General features: G+C 48.0%; 1 protein-coding gene and 1 long non-coding RNA gene across 2 annotated transcripts in view; one reads left to right on the top strand and one right to left on the bottom strand.

The window, feature by feature from the left end:
• The window catches only part of UBE2E1 (ubiquitin conjugating enzyme E2 E1), a 44,841-nt gene extending 39,021 nt beyond the window's left edge, over positions 1-5,820 (bottom strand). Inside the window, 5 exon segments of the mRNA XM_040549941.1 lie at positions 1,217-1,267; positions 3,456-3,507; positions 3,510-3,633; positions 4,882-4,978; positions 5,668-5,820. Coding sequence (XP_040405875.1) covers positions 1,217-1,267; positions 3,456-3,507; positions 3,510-3,606 — 200 coding nt within the window. The 5' untranslated portion in view covers positions 3,607-3,633; positions 4,882-4,978; positions 5,668-5,820.
• A 26-nt stretch (positions 5,821-5,846) lies between these two features.
• LOC121066443 lies at positions 5,847-17,418 on the top strand. The gene is made up of 3 exons (XR_005817781.1): positions 5,847-5,948; positions 15,800-15,877; positions 16,961-17,418. It is a non-coding gene; the product is annotated as an uncharacterized LOC121066443 (long non-coding RNA).
• The last annotated feature ends 288 nt before the right edge of the window (positions 17,419-17,706 follow it).

The raw sequence follows: 17,706 nt of genomic DNA, 5'->3' as shown, positions 1-17,706 counted from the left end.
GGATGCGGACAGGACAGACACTTCCAACCCAACAGCTGGAAGCTCTTTTAATACTCAGGTAGTCATTAACGTCACCGAAACAATATTGTCATAGCTACAGATTTCAGAGCTCATCAGTTATCTTCCAAACAGCACAAAAATCTTAGTATCAGCCTAGACTTCTACTGTACTCACATACGCCATTCCATCCCAGCTTGAACTAATTACGATCCTCAGGACTGGTACTGAAAGAGGCTGACTCTTGTGCCAGTGCTGCCCTGCAGACTAACAGCAGCAGAAAGCTTCAATAAAAGCTTCACGTGCATTTGTGGGTGACAACTCAATACTAAAGAGGCCAACTTAAATAGTTATTTATACACAGAATTTCCTTTGATTGCTGCTATTACCAACATCAAAAGGCCTCAAACCCAGTTCAGGTGCAGCACGAAGATAGGAACAGAGTTGTGCTTTGGCAACAACAGCGAACACAAACCAGACTGAAAGCAACTTTCCTCTTGAATGAACAAGCACAACCAAGGATGTTACACTACTGCTGTCTCCTCCCCGAACGCTACGAGGCTCGGGCCACTGAATCAACCTGCTAGAAGCTTTAAACAAAAGGTACACGTTTCTAAAACATACTTAAAAACAAGCTGCTCCATAAAGGGCAACCGAACAACCCCGCGTGTTATTTTATCAGTTAACACGCGTGCTTCTGTAGGGCACCCACCGAGTGACAAATTCACGCTTCTCTTTCACTGTAAGTTACTGTTTAAAACACAACTCTGAGCTAAAAAGCTCATAGCATATTACTATTTTTGGCTTCCTTGCCAGGACTTTAATTTACATAAGATCAGTGCAGTCAGGCATTAGACTTATAAACCAGGAAAAAAAAAAAAAACACAACAAGAGGAGAGTTTTCACACTCTTCTTAATAGGCCAGTTTCAGAAACATACACACAAAGCAGTCTGACAGATAAAAATGCAATTGTTAGAAAACAAAACCAAAACAACCCCCAAGCAGACAGAAAACACATATCAACACACGTATAACAATCTCTGGAGGCCCCCCACCTGGAAACCATTTAATATCATCCAAGAATTCACAAAAGCACCGTCAGCTAAACAGCCATTCCTCTGCTCGATCCAGAACCTCCGAGGACAGCTACAACAAGCAGCAGCACTTTTCAACCCCTCTCCTTCCCCCGCCCTCCCCGGGGACGGAATCGGCACCAACCTGCAGTTGGGAGGTGGATCTAAGGTGATGTCAGCCAATTCCTTCTGAATCCTGTGGCAATAAAAGCGAGAAGGAACAAAGGTAAGTCGCTGTGTGGGACAGCAGTTAACACATACACCTTACAGACATACCGTCGCAGTATGTTTGCAACACCACGTACGAGAGAGGCGCTCGGTTATAGCCTCCCGCCAGCCCACTCACGCCAAGCAGGACAGACACCCTGGTGCAGGGACAGGAAAGCAGGCAGGCTCCGTGTGCCGAGCCCAGACAGGTGCACTGCTGCACACTCGCACGGAGATGCCAGCCACACAGAGGTGGTGGAAAGGACTCTCCCCTTTACTCTGCTAGCCAGCTTGAGAAGTGAAGGGGACCCTCTGCAAACGTGGCGTGCCAAGCGCTAGGAGGAAGCCGTAGTCTGAGAAGGCAATTTGTCTTGCTGGATTGAAAGCAACAGTCACGGCCAAATTGGCTTCCCCCTGCTCCCCACCACCCCCGAGAACAAACACCAGCCCCGCATGAGCGAGTAGCTGCGCCATTCCCAAGGACGCATAAAGGAAAGCGAACATCTATTTCCAAGGCTCCTGCACATTCCTGCCACCTTCAGTTCTCCCTCTTCCTTGCCTGTAACAACCACACAACATCCCAGAGTCCCTCCCCTCAGGACTCCAGGCGCTCCCTCTCATCGCCACGTTCAGACAACACCCTGCCCTCCCTGCCCAGACTATTCCGGGCTCACACAGCAGCACGCTGCTTTTGCCACAAAACGCCCAACCAGCTATCATCCCTTCCCCGGAGTCCCATTACTGTCACTCAAGCTTCCCCTCCAGATCTCCCCACCCTCTCTCCTCCTTTAAACTCAGCCAGCATCTTCGGCCTCTCTTCCACTTGTCATACACGCGAACCACAACCTTTTCCTACCAGGCGGTTTACAATCAGCAGGCTTGTAAAACTATCTTCTTTTTAAAATAGTTAAGGGCACAACATGTAAACACCGCTTGCTACTATCTCTGAGCTTGCCATGGAAACATGCTGAGTGGAGATCTGGAATAACCACACTGCCTTAACTCCACAAAGCCACAGAGAACTTAGCTGTGACGACAGGGCATTTGCATAAAACCCCAGCCACTTTTGACACCTAGAGACATAACCTCTCTGTGCTGCTTGGCAAGGCGTTTCAGTGAACTGGTTTATTATTCTTACTGAAGAGCTCTAAGTTAGCTTGAAAACTTCCATTTGTTGGCTTAGCTCTCTGGTGCAGGACAGTGCTGAATTCAGGTGAAAGAGAGAATAAATGAGAAAGGGCAACAGCCTGTTTTTTTTTTTTTTTTTTTAACTGAATGGCTCCAAGAGTCTGTCCAGATGAAGAAAATTGACTGACGTAGCTGTTCTGGAATTACTATTCTATGCAGGCATCTCTCCCCCATATAGATATTATTCTGGAATAAAAATGATTTCATTCTCAAAGGAAAAAACAACAACCAACCAAAGAAAAAACCCACTCTGTCCTGTAAGCAAAAACCATTTTAGAGTAGAATGTCCACAAGTGGACCCATGGTGGATTATTTATTTTAGTCAATGTCGACCCACACACAGAAAATTCAGTGTAAGTGATGAACAAACAGAAAAGCTGTAATATATATGGTGGGAAAGATTTGGGGTATATTACACCCCTCACACTGGAGTGTGAGTGGTGTAATACGGCCCCAAATCTTCCTTTCATCAGGCAAACTCAAAACTCTTCACAAACATTAATTAATCCTCAAAGCAGTCCTGGAAAGAAAAAAGCCATTATACATCCATCCCAATACACAGAGAGGGAAATTGACGTTGAAATTTAATGCTTTACCCAGGACCACATAGTTTCCAGCGGCAGAGAAGGAATGAAGGCCCTACATACCAATCCCACATCCCTATAGCTGATGCTAATAAGCAAAAGGGAAGAGACAGCAGGAATAATTGAGGGGCAGAAAAACAGCCTGGAGGAAGAAGAGACAGGAAAATATGTGGGATAGAATGGAGGGAGAAGCAGGAAGAGAGACCAGAGAGCAGTGAAGTTGGGCACACACCACTGCACAGAGACGCTGGAAAAGTGAGACAATGGCAGCTTCACACGGGAAGGCTGTAAGTGAGAGAGATGAGGAATGGGAGCAACAAGAGATCAGCAGGGGAACAGAGCAAAATGAAATGAGGAAGGAGAGAAGATGCACTGAACTGGTGAGAAAACCGACTGCAGCCTCACCTCTTGGCACTGGTAGATAGCAGCTTAGAGTTTTTACTCATGCTGACTTTGCTTCCTTCTTCTTAGGTGTGCTTGTCTCTTTTTCTGTCTGTTGGTTGGAGGATGAAGATGAGGAGGAGCTGGTGCTGGCCCTCGAATCGTCATCCGACATAGCGACCCCCCCACCACACACCCCAACCTGGAGAGGAGACACCACGGGGCACGGGGAACAAACAGTGAACACAGACACACAGAGAAAGGCAGCTGACAATCTCGCTCTGTGTTTGGGTCATGCTCCCTTTAAAGGGTCCTCGTGTCTCCCTCTCCTCCTCGGGCCCTACAGCCAAGCGGGGGGAGCAGCAGCCTCCCCTGTACTACTAATGCCACGGAGAAGGGAGAAAGGGACTTCTAAAGCTTCCTCTCAGAAAGCAAGTGCAAAATGAGAGAAGGGACTGGAACAAGGACGACTGCAAGGATCAGGGAAGCGCTCACAGCAGTTCCTTGTGATCTCCCCCAAACCGCACAAGTGAGAGGAGCCATCGCCGCCCACCGCCACCCAGCCTAGGGGTGCAGGGGATAAAAATGGCACCGCTCGGGTCCCCTGGGCTCCCTGGAGGCCGGCGGGGAGGGACAGGCCGGGGGGCGACCATCACCAGCGCCCTAATGGAAGCGGGGCATCACTGGCAACAGGGGGAGACCCCGACGGGGTTCCCTGAGCTGTGGCAGGGGGGGAACCTGCACCCACTGGATCGAAAGGCTGCGGGATCGGGCGTGGGGGGCATGGGGAGGGGGGGCAAAGGGAACAGCACACGGGAGGGTTTGGGGACACCGAGGGGACCCGCTGAGGCCCACCACGCTGTAGGGCAGGGTGGCAGGGGGCAGGAGGGGTCTGTGCTGCGCTGCGGGGGGAGGAATGGGCCAGGGCCTAGCGGGGTGCGAGCTGAGGGCCCGGGGAGCAGCGGGGTGCCGGGGGGGGGGCACCCCGGCTCCGTGCGGGTACCCCGGGGGCGCGGGGCTGGAGGCATAGCCCGGCCCCGGGGGGCGAGAAGCCGCCGGGTGGGGGGACACGGGACACGGGGGGGCACAGCCCGGCGGAGCCGGGGGGCTGCGCAGGGGGCCCGGGGACGGTCGGGGGCCGGCACAGGGCCGCCTCCCTCCCGCTGCCACCGGCGCCCCGGGGAGCCCCCGGCGGGTCGCCCGCGGCGAGGGCCGGGGTCCGGGGGTCGGGGTCCGGGGGGGGGGGGGGGCTCGGCCGCGCTGCCCCGGCGGCGGGCCCGCAGGCCGGGCAGGCGGGGGGCCGGGGGGGGCAGCGGTACCTGACAGCCCCGGGCGCGCCCCCCCTGCCCCGCCGCCTCCCGCCCCATCGGCGGGCCGCGGCCGGCCCTGCCCCTCGCCCCTGCCCCCGGGGCCGGCGGGGAGGGCGGCGGGGGGCGCCCCGTCCCCGTACCTCTGCCTTTGTGTCTGGCTGCTCCTCCTCGGTGCGGCTGGGCCTGGCCACTCGTGTCTCTCTCGCTGGGAGAGAAGCGGAAGTGCTGCAACAGCAACTATTAAACAGGCAATGGCTTCCCTGCCTACCTCCCCCACCGCCGAGCCGGGCCGGGGGGCGGCGGGCACGGGGCGACACCCGCCGCGGCCTCCAGCCCAGGGGGGCCCCGGGGGGCGGCGGGGGGAGCCCCGGCTGCGGGACTGCGGGGGGAGCCCGGCGGACACAGCACCCCCCTACCTCCGGGGGGGGCCGGGGAAGGAAGGAAGGAAGGAAGGGGCGATCGGAGGGGGCTGAGTTGTTAATGGAGACCCCCTCTGGAAAGTCACCTGCGAAGGTGTCAAGTCGGGAGGGGGGGGGGGTGATAAACGCCCTCCCCCGCTCCGGTTTGCGCTTCCATGCGAGTGCCCCAAAGGGACGAGGTCGAGGCAGGTGGCTGGGAGAGGGGCAGGCTCGCGGGGCTGCTTTTTTTTAAGGCGGAGAGGGGGCTATTAGGTTCGCGGGGGGGGGCTTTGGGCTTTCCCCCTATCCTCAGAACTGTTTCAGCCCCGAGGCTTCTCCCCTGCTTTGTCCCTCCAGCAGCACCAGTAACTTCTCACCTGTCTCAGTTGGAAAGCAATAAGAACAGAAAAAAAAAAAAAACAAAAAACCAACAAACCCCAACCAAACAAAAAAAGACAGCCTAGCCCAAACCCCACCACCACCACAAGCGAGCCAAAAGGATCTCCCGGCGGCTCTCCCGTCTCTCACCTGTTCCAGCCCCAAAGCAGCAGCTGTGTCTCCCCTTCCCTCCCCTGCTCAGCCCCCCAGCAGCAGCAACAGCAGCAGCAGCAGCAGCAGCAGCCGCTTCCCTCTCGCCCTCGCCCGGAGTTCAGGATTCCATTGTCCCCCACGCTGCGCCCGCTGACATCACTGACACACAAAGAAGGGGCACTTCGTGATGTCATCAACGCATGCTGGGAGAGGAAACAAAATCCTGGGCTCGGGGCTTGGCAGCGACAGCGAGAAAAAGCCCCTTCGCTTTGCCAAAGGTAAAAGTATTAGGGATATATATATTTATATATATATTTTTTCCCTGAGTCCCCTGGTGGGGAGCCCGTCTGCGCGGAAGGCGCAGCAGCATTCAGCCGGCTGGGGTGCTGTTGTATTGTATTTCCGAGGCTTTTTACTCTTCTCCCCCAAAATGTTGGTTGTTCATCCCCCGCTCTCTGCCCCTGGGATGGCGGTGCCGGCCCAGTGGGCTACCACGGCTTGTCCTGGGGTTGCCCCAGTGGGCCAGGGGAGCCGGCCGCCCACCAGCTGCCCCCGGGGTGAGCTTGGCTCGGTGCCGCTGCTTTCCACCGCCTGTCGAGGGATCCTGTATCGAATTGCCCGGCAAGGTTCGGCGGCCGAAAATACAATGGCTGTCACCGCCAAGCATCATAATAATTAATAGGACTGTGTGTTTCCGTCGTTCCTCCTGCTGGAGGACCTCGGAGCGGGCTGCAGGAGCTGAGCAGGGCCAAGGGGCTACGCGACAAAACAGGGGGCAAAGGGGTGCCCGGCCCCACAGCAGCTCGGGGCTGCAGAGCATCGCGGCAGCTGGGACAGGGATGGTGGTGGTGCTGGTGGTGGTGCTGAGGTGTGGGGGACTGAGGTGTGAAGCCCAGGCCATCAGCCCACAGGTGACACCATGGGGCCTGTCACCCAGAGCTGCTGGGGCTGGCTCCAAACACCAAGATGGCCCCGGCAGGCATGGGGTGCCATGAGGGCCTGGCAAGGCCTAAGGCAGAGGCCTTGAGCGGGGACAAAACCCGAAAGGTTGGGTTGGGTGATGAATGGCCATGACTTCTTTAGGGGACACTTGGGACCTCAAGGAAAGGGGTGTTTTGGCCAACTCTAGGGGATACCAAACCTCTCCTCCAAGAGGCTATAGCTTCATGCTTTTGTGACTAACTGCAGGGGTCTGGTGGTGGCACTGGGCTTTCACCATTTACATCCAGTAATCCTCAAGCCAGAAATGCTGGAGAGACCGCCTGAGTGGGCACAGTCATTCCTTTGGCCTCCCTTCCCTGCATTTCCTTGGACCTCTGCACATGGTTCTTGTTCTCTTGTTCTCCCTCTTCCCCCGTCTTTCTGCACGCTGCTCACCAGCACCTCATTTCACCTGGGTTAATCCTGAAACTACTGATACTCCCCACAAACTTGCTGCCCAGTCTCTCATGTGGTTGAACAGTGCAGGACACGCACACCAATGACATTGTAAGAGTCACTATGATAAAAGAAGTAATTCCACTGCAGTTTCACACTTACTGTTGTGGTTATTTTGTTTGTTTGTTTGTCTGTTTCCTAACTGTCTTCAGTCTTTCTTACCTCTGGTTTCACATATTAGGACATGGTGAATTGTCCTCCAAAAGCAGCTTGCTAGCAGAGCCAACCTATCTAGTTTCACCTATGGGAATGACACTTGTGAAGCCATAGTCATCCTTTCCTCCAGTAAATGTAGAACTTTGACATGTCCACCCTTGACCAAGGCCTCAAAAGAAATAATAAATTTTAATGAAAACTGGCATTTTGATAAATGCAGATGATCTGGATCACTTAGTGCCCCTCATTGATGAAAGGGGGCCAAATTCAGCTCCTATATACTTAACAACAATTCAAGGTGTCAGCATCCTCCTAACTAGCCTGGGTGCTTTGGAGGATGCTGCTGGTGGTATGGTGGTACACACGGGATGACAGCTGTGGGAGACGAGAGGACACAAATCAGTTGACTAGGCTTCACAAATGTCACTGCTTATGGAACAGCTTTTTAAAAACAAAAACTTTTCACTTTCACTAAAACCTCCAGCCCTTTCCTGTCATCACAGGAAACCTGCACCAAAGTCAAGTGAGACAACTGATATTAATAATGAAAGCCCTCCACTTCTGTAATAGGGTGTAAGGAAAATGGAAAGCTTGTTAACAAATCTCACACACTTTTTTATGTTATTAGGGGGTTATCTGCAGACCAACCTTTTCTGCACCACATGATCCTTGGTAACCCCGTTCAAAGCAACATGATAACCAGCACCAGTGGTTATTTACTTTGAAGCCTACCCAAAAATGCATTCTCTGAAAGCACCTACTAATGTCATCACTTGTGTGGCTGTTACAGTGGCAGCTCCCAATTTATGACTCACCTCTCCTGTGCTAGCAATGCCATACCCAGAGCCGTGGAGAGAAAGGGAGTCAAGGAGCCAACTTTTGCGCCCAGAGATATTTTTGCAGCTTGTCTTGCTCCCACCCATGATTGTTCTCTCAGTCTCCTGCAGAGACACTGAAGGACCGGGAAAGAGGGCAGAATATGATCCTTTTTCCAGCAAATAGGTGAACCAGCTCCTCTAATCGCATCGGTTTCCACCTTGGGAATTTTGAGACAGCCTCACTGGTCTGCTTCTATTTCTTTCCTGAGAAGTGTATACACTTTATCAGGCAAGCTTTCCCTCTTATCAGTGCTTCCTGCCACTGTCTCCTTACTTTTTTTTTTTTTTCTTTCTTTTTTTTTTTTTGGCCAAGTCATGCAAAGGACTTGCAGAGAAAAACTGACCCAGATTATTCACTTTCCCTGTGCCCCAAGCTTTTTTAATCTATGGTGTTAGCTCACTGTAGAAACTGAATAGGATTAGTCACTTTTCCCTCTGGATTGAGTTTGGAGGAGGCTGCAAGGCTAGATGACTAGAATCAAGTTGCCTTTGAGGCTTTGAGCTTAATTCACAGCAGAAGCTAGCCAATTCAAATCAAACCGAGCCTGCTGCTAGAGGAAGGTGACTAAGATTAGTCCCTTTGCACAGTCTCAACTCCAGATACATTTTCAGCATTATTCCTGGCTGGTCTTTCTGGGCCTGAGCCAAAGCCCCTTATATTTCCATCAGTTCCGTTGAGTTTTGCATCAGGCCTTTTGTGGGGAGCAGAAAAGAAATGATCATCTGTTTGGCTCTCCTGATGCCAGCTCAATGCTAATGTCATGCCTGCAAGTGACAGCAGGAAAGCCAGAAACATGCTGTTATCTCACACAGTCCTGTGGTGACAAACTCTGTCCTTTCTGTGTGACCCTGTGATACAAGGTCAGGTAGCAAGGAAAATCTATGACGAGGCCAGAACTCATGACACAGCTATTTGAATAAAACTAGCCAGAAACTCCGAATTATGCTGAAAGAGGAAGGAACTGTATTCAAATGAGAGAAAAGGTAACAGAGAAAACGCAAATGCACATTTCTGTGACATAAGGGTAGTGAATACACAGGCTCACCCTATGGTTTCCTGCTCACAACTATCTTGCCGTAACTTAGTGATGCAGCCCAACTTCCCTTGCTGTACTTTTGTCAAACAATATGGCTTTTAGTCCTTAGAGTTACACCTTCTTCTGTTCCTTACAGAAGAATGGAAGGGTCCGCAAGCAGAAAAATGCTTGTTTCCTCTACTTTTATTCCAGTGCCAAAGACGACTTAGTTGTGGAGGGAAAAGCTTAGGTCTCCTTTCAGACCCCTGCTATTTGCTACTTGTTTGGTGTTTTGTTTGAGGCTAGTCCTGGGAGCTCTCTGAAGCCTTGCTGAGAGGCTGTCGTGTGAGCAGAAAGACTTCAGACCCATTACATGTTTTGGCCTTATAAAAATCCCGGCCAAGCTCCCATAGACTGAAGAGTGGCTGGCAATTCATTCCAAAAGCTTACACAGAGCTGCATATAACCAACCATACATATCTTCTACTGCTCCATTGCTTCTTTCATGCCTCTCCTGGAATATGGTCTGGTTCATTTTGGTAACTGAAAAACTAAAGATGCTGAGATCAATTCAGTTTCACAGCATCATAAGAAGTTTCATGAGATTTATTTCCCAGGGTTTCTGCCTTGCTTCCAGGTGATGAGATTGAGCCTTAAAATTGCTTTACCTTGAAGATACAATGATTCACTGCTGTCTCCGTTTGCCAGATCTATAGCTAGTACTTAGTATTCGGGACTGAGAGCTACACAATGCTTTTTCTGTTGATGTCTCTAGCAGTCACTCCATATTTCTGATACCCATTTTCCTTCCTCTAAAGGAAGAGAATGATGTTAATCGAGAGTTAGACTGAAAATGTCGAGGTGCTCATACAAACTTCACCCATAGCCACTCATTAGACTTTTCTGTCACTTCCTTTTTGAGCCTGCTGGATCTGCTTTTCTGCAGAATGCTGCTTCCCCAGTGGTCTCTCTGCTTCCTTTGGGCTTTGCAGTGGCTGGCTCTGCTTTCCTTCTCTGTCTGTGCAGTGCACAAGCTCCCCAGACTGCTGTATTCCAGACTCCTTGGCTTTTTCTCTTCTGGCACAGTGTGCTCCCCTAGTTCAGATGTTTTTCCTGTTTCTGCCTCTTTTTCAGTTTACAGAAAGTACTGCTTTATGGACCGTCATCAGCTCTCCATTTCTACATACCACTTTTCCTTGGCAGTGGTGCTCAGAACCTGAAGAAACTCAAAAAGGGGAGTTGTTATAGTAGAATAAGAAGTAGATGGATTATCGTCAATGAGTCCTGCCCCAGGAAGTCTCCTAGGGCATGGCATTGCTGTTGGCAAGAGTCCTGGAAGAGGTGAAAGGTGTTGGCCAACATGACCCAGACAAAAGGACTCCTGCACACAGTGGGTCGAACAGCAGCAAATGCACTATTTTGGCCACTTTTTGCCTGCTAACTCACAGAAAATTCCAGCTTGCCATTTAAACTTGTGTTTGCTTTTTATTTGTCACTACTGAACGGCCAATGGTAATGGCCACTGCTGGACCAAGTCTCTGCTTGACACTTTCCGGTAACAAATAGTTAGGCTGGGACATTCCTGGTGTGATGCCAGGTGTAACCTAGGAAAAGCCAGTCCAGAACACTGTTTTGACAGCGTAAAGTGCAACTCCTGATGTTGTGCTTTGCCCATACAACTGTCTTGTCTGCACAACTGTGCCAAAGATCTTTTATTTGTTTTCTGGTGTAAGCTTAACTCAGAGTGTCTCTGTCTTGTAACAGAACAGTCAGAGAGGAGAGCTGCTGGGGATGGCTTATTAATAGCGTATGCTCACAGTTTGTGTCTCTGCCTTCGTAGGGTGCTTTGTGAAATTTAGATGAAAAGGACAGTATTTTTCATACTGTTGGCAGCATGTTACAGGTTAACCGTAGACTCTGGAGATGTACTCTGTAACGTCCCTTGCTCATTGTGGATATGCACACCCACAGGAAGATATACAAAATGTTGGTCAATTGTGCTACTTAAGAATTTAGCAATAAATGGAGAAAATAATTTTCCTAGTATCTGAGACAAAGGAGTTTCTCACTATATAGGTAATATTTCTCACCTACAGTCCTGTCTTTCTTCCCTTTCAAATATTTCTCAGTGTCACAGTATGTGTCACTCTGGCTCAGAGAGGTTAGCACAAGAAAGTCTGCTTTGCTTGCTCATACACTGAATTGGTAATATTCTTATTCTAGTTTATTTTTTCTAGTAAAAAATGAGTGATTCCCCGTCTGCTCCAATTCTGTGGATTTGTAAATCCATGCGGGGAAAAAATCCACATGTCCTAACTTCTCAGAAAATGTATTTAGTGAGGATTTCAATTGACTCTTTCAACCTCTGCCTCCTCATCTAACAAAGGTTCTTCTCAACAGAGAAGGATCAGGAGAGGTGTTCAGGGCTCAGTAATTTCACTCTGTGGCTTGACTACAGTTCAAGACTTCAATGGTCTTCAACTGCAATTTTTCTCCCTAGGCCTCCTTATTATTACAGAGCCCTTCAAAAGGCAGCGATAGAATCACTCAGACTTTTACAGATCCCTGATGCTGCATTCTTGAGAAACCAGTGTATGGCACTTCTTTTCTTCTTCTTTTTTATTTTTTTGTCTGACCAGCACATGGAAACAAAGAATAGAACGTGCATCTGATTGTTAACCATTACTTACAGGCAACGCGTAAACATTATTACATTATTTTTTCATATTTATTGAGGGAGAATGCATTTTTCATTTCTCACATAAAGTCCCTAGTTAAAACAAAAAGATGTATGCTATTAAAAACTCCAGCATTTGAGAGCCCTTCATTTTGAGAATTTCTAAAAGCCATTGTCTATTTTTTTCGTCCTGATATAGGCCATGGTAACTCTCAGATGCCAAAGGTTATAGAGCACAGCGTGTTCACAGCGTGGACTAAAACTTCACACATACTGTTTTCTTATTATCCCTTCACGGTATTACCCCTAATCACGATCTCAAAAATTCCACACAGCATCTTCAAAAATTGCTTACATGGATGTATAAGCTTAGGAAATCTAAACATTTCTGAATGCCTGTAAAAGATATTTCTTTGTTAAATAGCGTTGTGTTGCTCTGCTCTGTTCCCGTACAATTATAAAAGGTGGCTTTGATATGTGGCTTCTTGCTAAGCTAAAGAATGTCATGTCTGTGGCCTGAAGGACAGCTAGATATTTCAGGCTTTGTCCACCCAGGCACATTTCACCCTTCACATCAATACAGCTATATGAGCATGGTTAAATAAGCATAACCCTACCTGTGAACTCCCGTCCCAACGTAAAAATATTTTCTCCAGTTCAGCTGAAAGCCTTTCCAAAGCAACATAAGTCAAAGTTGGAAAAAGGCTCACTTCTAGGGTGTTCACACAAGGAACTATCAGTATAATTATATAACATTACATAACATAATAACCTCTTTTGTTGTACAGACATGCTTTGGGAAAGTTTATCCATGGTGTAATGCTTATTCATTCTTTTCATTCAACATTTCTATTGAGTTAGAACGGAAGCACCAGGTCCTGCCTTTCGTGCTATGTTTGCGATCCTTTCTCAATTCATTGCACCTTTCCCTATTTGACTTTTTCTTTTCTTTCTCTCTTCTCACAGCCTTACCCAGTCTTCCTCCATATTCCATAGAATCATAGAATTGCAGAATCACAGAATGGTTTGGGTTGGAAGGGACCTTGAAGATGACCTCATTCCAACCCCCTGCCATGGGCAGGGACACCTCCCACCAGACCAGGTTGCCCAAAGCCCCATCCAGCCTGGCCTTGAACACCTCCAGGGATGGGGCATCCACAGCTCCTCTGGGCAGCCTGTCCCAGTGCCTCACCACCCTCTGAGTGAAGAATTTCTTTCTTATATCTTATCTAAACCTACCCTCTGTTAGTGTGAAGCCATGACCCCTTGACCTGTCACTACACCCCCTGACAAAGAGTCCCTCCCCAGCTTTTCCTGCAGGCCCCCTTTAGGCACTGGAAGGCCCCTATAAGGTCTCCCTGGAGCCTTCTCTTCTCCAGGCTGAACAACCCCAACTCCCTCAGCCTGTCTTCGTAGGAAAGGTGCTCCAGCCCGTTGTGTGTCCTTGTTTCTGGCTTTTCTTAACCCCCTATGAGTGACTCCCCAAATTTTGGCTGGCATGTCCAGACAGCCAGACTTCTTTTTAACCCTGTCTTATCTGAGTGTACAAAATGAACACTTATTCCTTCTCCCCACATCCTTCCAGGTGGCTACTTCTCTAGCAAATGCCACTATGTTAGTTCCTTCTCATTGCTTCCTTCTTCTTTCAGGCTTGCAAATGCCCATAGAAGCAGCTTTCTCTCAGTGGACCGGTAACATGGCAAATGCTCTATGGCCTCACTGGTCCCCAGCCTGTAGTTTGAGAGCCGTTACCTATTGCATCAGTTAGCGTGATAAAAATAGGAGCTCTCTGGAGCTGAACGTTTTCTTCTTATAGCATAACAGGGCTTTAGGCATTACCGCAATACGGACAGGACAAAATAACGTAATTGCAGAAGCTTAATTCCCGTTTCAAGGTTTTTAAATTATTTTATGAGCAATAACCCAAGGCAAAAAAATATTTTTATAGAACCTGATTTAGCAAGATGTCTACCAGCCTAGAGACACAGGGCTGGTAAGAATCTAGTCCTTTGTAGATGCTTAAAGCAAATCCAAAGAACAAGCCTCGTATCTCAGAACAAAATGTTGAAGGTGTCAGTAAAACTGCACAGTTGGGTGGCAATCATACCACACCCTGGAAGACTTTGTTTGCAAAACTGAGGTTTAAAAAAAAAAAAAAAAGACACTGAACAACAGATGTCAAAAGCACTTCCTCTGCCAGCTATAGTCAGGGGGACAGAGAGAAATTTTTTCACTTGTTCATTGAAGATTTTCGCACGAATTGCCATGCCCTCAAAAATGAGATTTGCATTTCAAATCTGAGAACTTATGTGTTGAAGCTACAAACTACAGGCAGTCTTTACAGGGTGGGCTGATACGAGAGGCATATTCATATGATTTTTTTAAAACAGCTAATAACGAAATGGAATATTGCCATTTTTTTCTAGGAATTTGTTGGCAAGGAAAGCAGAGATTTTACAAAGAGCAGAGACAGGACTAACACCTCTCCTGTACCACTCCTAAATTCCGCCACTATTTTTGTTTTAAACATTTGCTAACCTCTAAAGATGCCCATTTATTTTTTGTTGGTGTCATAGAAAGGTGACACCACCCTTTCAAATATACAGTGTCACACAGGACAAACAATGCAATGTAATCATCTACAGTCTGGAAAACTGTGGGTTCATTCATCACGACAGTATTTCACTAGTTTACCTTTTATTTAAACTCATCAGGCTTCACTCGCCGGCTGATGAAGTCAATAAGGTTCTTACTATTAGTTTAATCTCTTTCAAACCAATTTCAAACCAAGCCAATGGATAGGAACAGATTTTTGAAGGAACTCATTAAAGGAGATGCTGCTGCTGCTTTCTGCTACTTCAAGATTGCCATCGGGAGAATCCTTTAGTTGCCTTAATGTCTCCACTGCATCCATGTGTTGTGTTGTGGCCGCGTTACACAGGTATTATGGGTTTCTTTAATTTAGCTGCCCTGATCTCTATTCAGCTGTGTTTCTTCCCCTGCTGTGAAATATTATTTTCCCGTCGTGTAGTTTCTGTGCTATTGGCAGCCCTTCCTCTCTGCTTATCAGAAAAGCAAGAGAGAGGACAGTGTCACACTTGAATGACTTTTTGTAAGGCTGGGATATACTGTAGGTTTCACAATAAGATAGCCTGGCCAACGGAGTTTGTATATAGAGATTTTTCAGTTTCTTTGCAGCTATGGGATTTGCTTGCACAGTAAAAGAAAAAAAAAAAAAAAAAGGAAAGAGATTCTGATTTTGCATTCGCATAATTCCAGTGACTTCAGCAGGTTTGCTCCAGATTTATGCTGGAATAAAGGAAGTTCATAGTCAAGCCCAATGGATCAGTTCACAGTGCTTTTGGAGGCATCAATTTACTGAGACATTTGGAAAATCTTACTTCCCTACTGCCAAAGATCTAGGACAATTCACAATTCTAATATGTCTGGGGGTCTGCTCTGCAGTGTGTAGTCCTGTTTGCTTAATAGAATTAGGAATCTGTAAGGTAAACTTTATACACCAAGCCCTGCCCTCTCTTGTGCTTGAGGGCAAAGTGGAGAATAAGACACACAGGGAATTTCCTCCCCTGTACAAAGACAAGAAACTCACTAGCTCAGAAGCTAGAAACTCACAAGTGCTAGCCTCTAGCAAACCTGGAAATAGCCTTCCAGCCAGCGATCACTTACGCAGCCCTCAGAAGCAAACTTTAGCTAGACACAAATCTGTGTGCTCTCCTGTCTGGGAAAAGGGACGCCAGCAGCCTGCTGCGTGCAGTCCTATCCCAACAGATAGGATTTCCTATAGCAGAGCCCACACTGGACAGCACCTTTGCTCCCCTTCATCACAAGGACAGCATCCCGGTCCCTCTGTTAACTGGCTTAATGAACTACCCTTGGTCTGTAATGAGATGGGCTTAAGCAAGCTTGTGGGTCTGGATGTAAGGCTTGTTTTCTTCTTGTATCAGGGCTGATTGCATGGAGTATGCTTATCAACTTTGACCACACACTACTACCATTTCTCTTTTAAGAAAAAGGACTCGGCGGTAAGTAAAAAAAAATGGAAACACTGCTGCTTGGAGCTCTGTTGACAGATTTTTTTGTGTTCCCCAAAGTGTGAAATCACAGTTGGCAAAAAAGCATCTGAGCGCTCGGATGTGTCACTTAGTGCCCTAAGTGTTTACGTCCAAACCCCTGCCACTGATGACACAACATGCTGCAAGAACAAAAGTCTATTGGCTGGGATCTGAACTGGTTTCCTAATTCGCACCTGTGCATTGGCAGGCAAGCATCCATCAGTCACAGACTCCCATCCATCCTGGGCACAGTGGTACAGGCAGGGCTGAAAACATTTCTCAGAGTGCTGATGGGAGGGATAGGGTAGAAAAAAAGAAGATTAAGAAACAAAAGGTAATAGAATTACAGGAAACGGGTCTGGAAGGGATGTCAGGAGGCTGGATTGACTGTACTTGTGTAAATCTTGACAGATGTGATTTAAAAAATCTCTTTGAAACGCATTATGGCCACAGAGCCACAGATCGAATTTGTTAGAAATAAATCACTCTCTGCATCTGCTAAATCTTAAAGCACCATTCCAGAGTGGTAGAAGCAGTCTGAGTCACTGTACCAAAGTTCCTGTATCTTGTTTTATTTGAGTGTGTATAAAGTATCTGTATAAAATATTTATCTACAGAATGGAAGAATATAAATAAGTGTGATTTTTGTAACACTTTGCCAAGAAATGGAATTTTACTAGAGCAAGGCTTGTGTAACACACTTGAAATTGGGCTCGTAACCAGCTTGTACAGCTTGCGGTTTTATGGGTGGATTTTGCATTTAAGAAGTACAAGTAAATAAAAGAAGAGAAAAAAAAAGAAAATTAACTCCTGTACAGCTACATCATCTTTGAAAAGGTATCGAGGTCAGGTCTCCTCATTAGTTCCTTTCTTCATTAGCATGGGAAGAACAAAGAACAGCATTTATTTTATATTCTAAAGATTAATTGAAGTGGGGGATGAAACACTGAAATTGAATTAGTAAATTATTAACCAATTTCTGTGTAATAAGAAATAATCTATTACACATCCTATCCCTCCATCTAGAGATTTGTCTTAAGCATTTGTCTTTAGGAAAGAAGGTGGAAGGAATGAGGAGACACAGACTCGAGATAATCCATCAAGTCAGCTCCTGGAACATTAATAATGAAGACCTTTGAACCTGGCAAATCTTCTGTATTTCTCTCCCTTAACTGCGACTTACAAATTGTCCCAGGGCTGCTGCCTGATCTGATGGCCTCTTTTTAATTTTTGCCCCCGCGTTATTAAAAATGCCCCCATCACAATCCCAGAAGCTGACAGCGAAAGCAACAGTTAAGGAAGCCCGAAGCTGGCAGCCTGTCAGCTCAGGAACTCCCTGCAGCCTGCAAACACAACTCCACCCACTCGCGTTTTCGGGAGAGGAGCCTGGTGCCAAGGCAGCGCTGGCAAAGGTGGTGGCTGGGGAAGTGGGGATTCTGCCTGCTTTGGTTTCCGAGGCTGTCTGTGAACAACCGGGTGCTTTTTCCCCCTTTGAGTCAAGCCTCCTTTTGACAGCTGGAAGGTTTCCCCATCACTTGTTTCTCTCTGATTTGATTTTAGAGGCTAACTAACCTGAGTGTCGGACTGAAGGCGACAGCCTCACCTCGTGCAGAGCTCTGACTCAGAGGCAGGGGTTGCTCCGTGAGCGCTCCTCAGTGGCCTTGCAGCACAGGGCTGCTCTGAAGCAGCAGCTCACAGCGGTGAGATTTTCACCTGTCCCTCCCCAGCCCCTGGCATAGTGCTTGCAGCAAGTGCGGGAAGCCTGGGAGGAGGAGATGAGGAGGCACATGGGGAACCCA

The sequence above is a fragment of the Cygnus olor genome, chromosome 2 (genome assembly GCF_009769625.2).
Source record: "Cygnus olor isolate bCygOlo1 chromosome 2, bCygOlo1.pri.v2, whole genome shotgun sequence".
NCBI classification, from domain to species: Eukaryota; Metazoa; Chordata; class Aves; order Anseriformes; family Anatidae; genus Cygnus; species Cygnus olor.
Note: the sequence above shows the minus strand (reverse complement) of the source record. Positions and strands in the feature narration are given on the sequence as shown.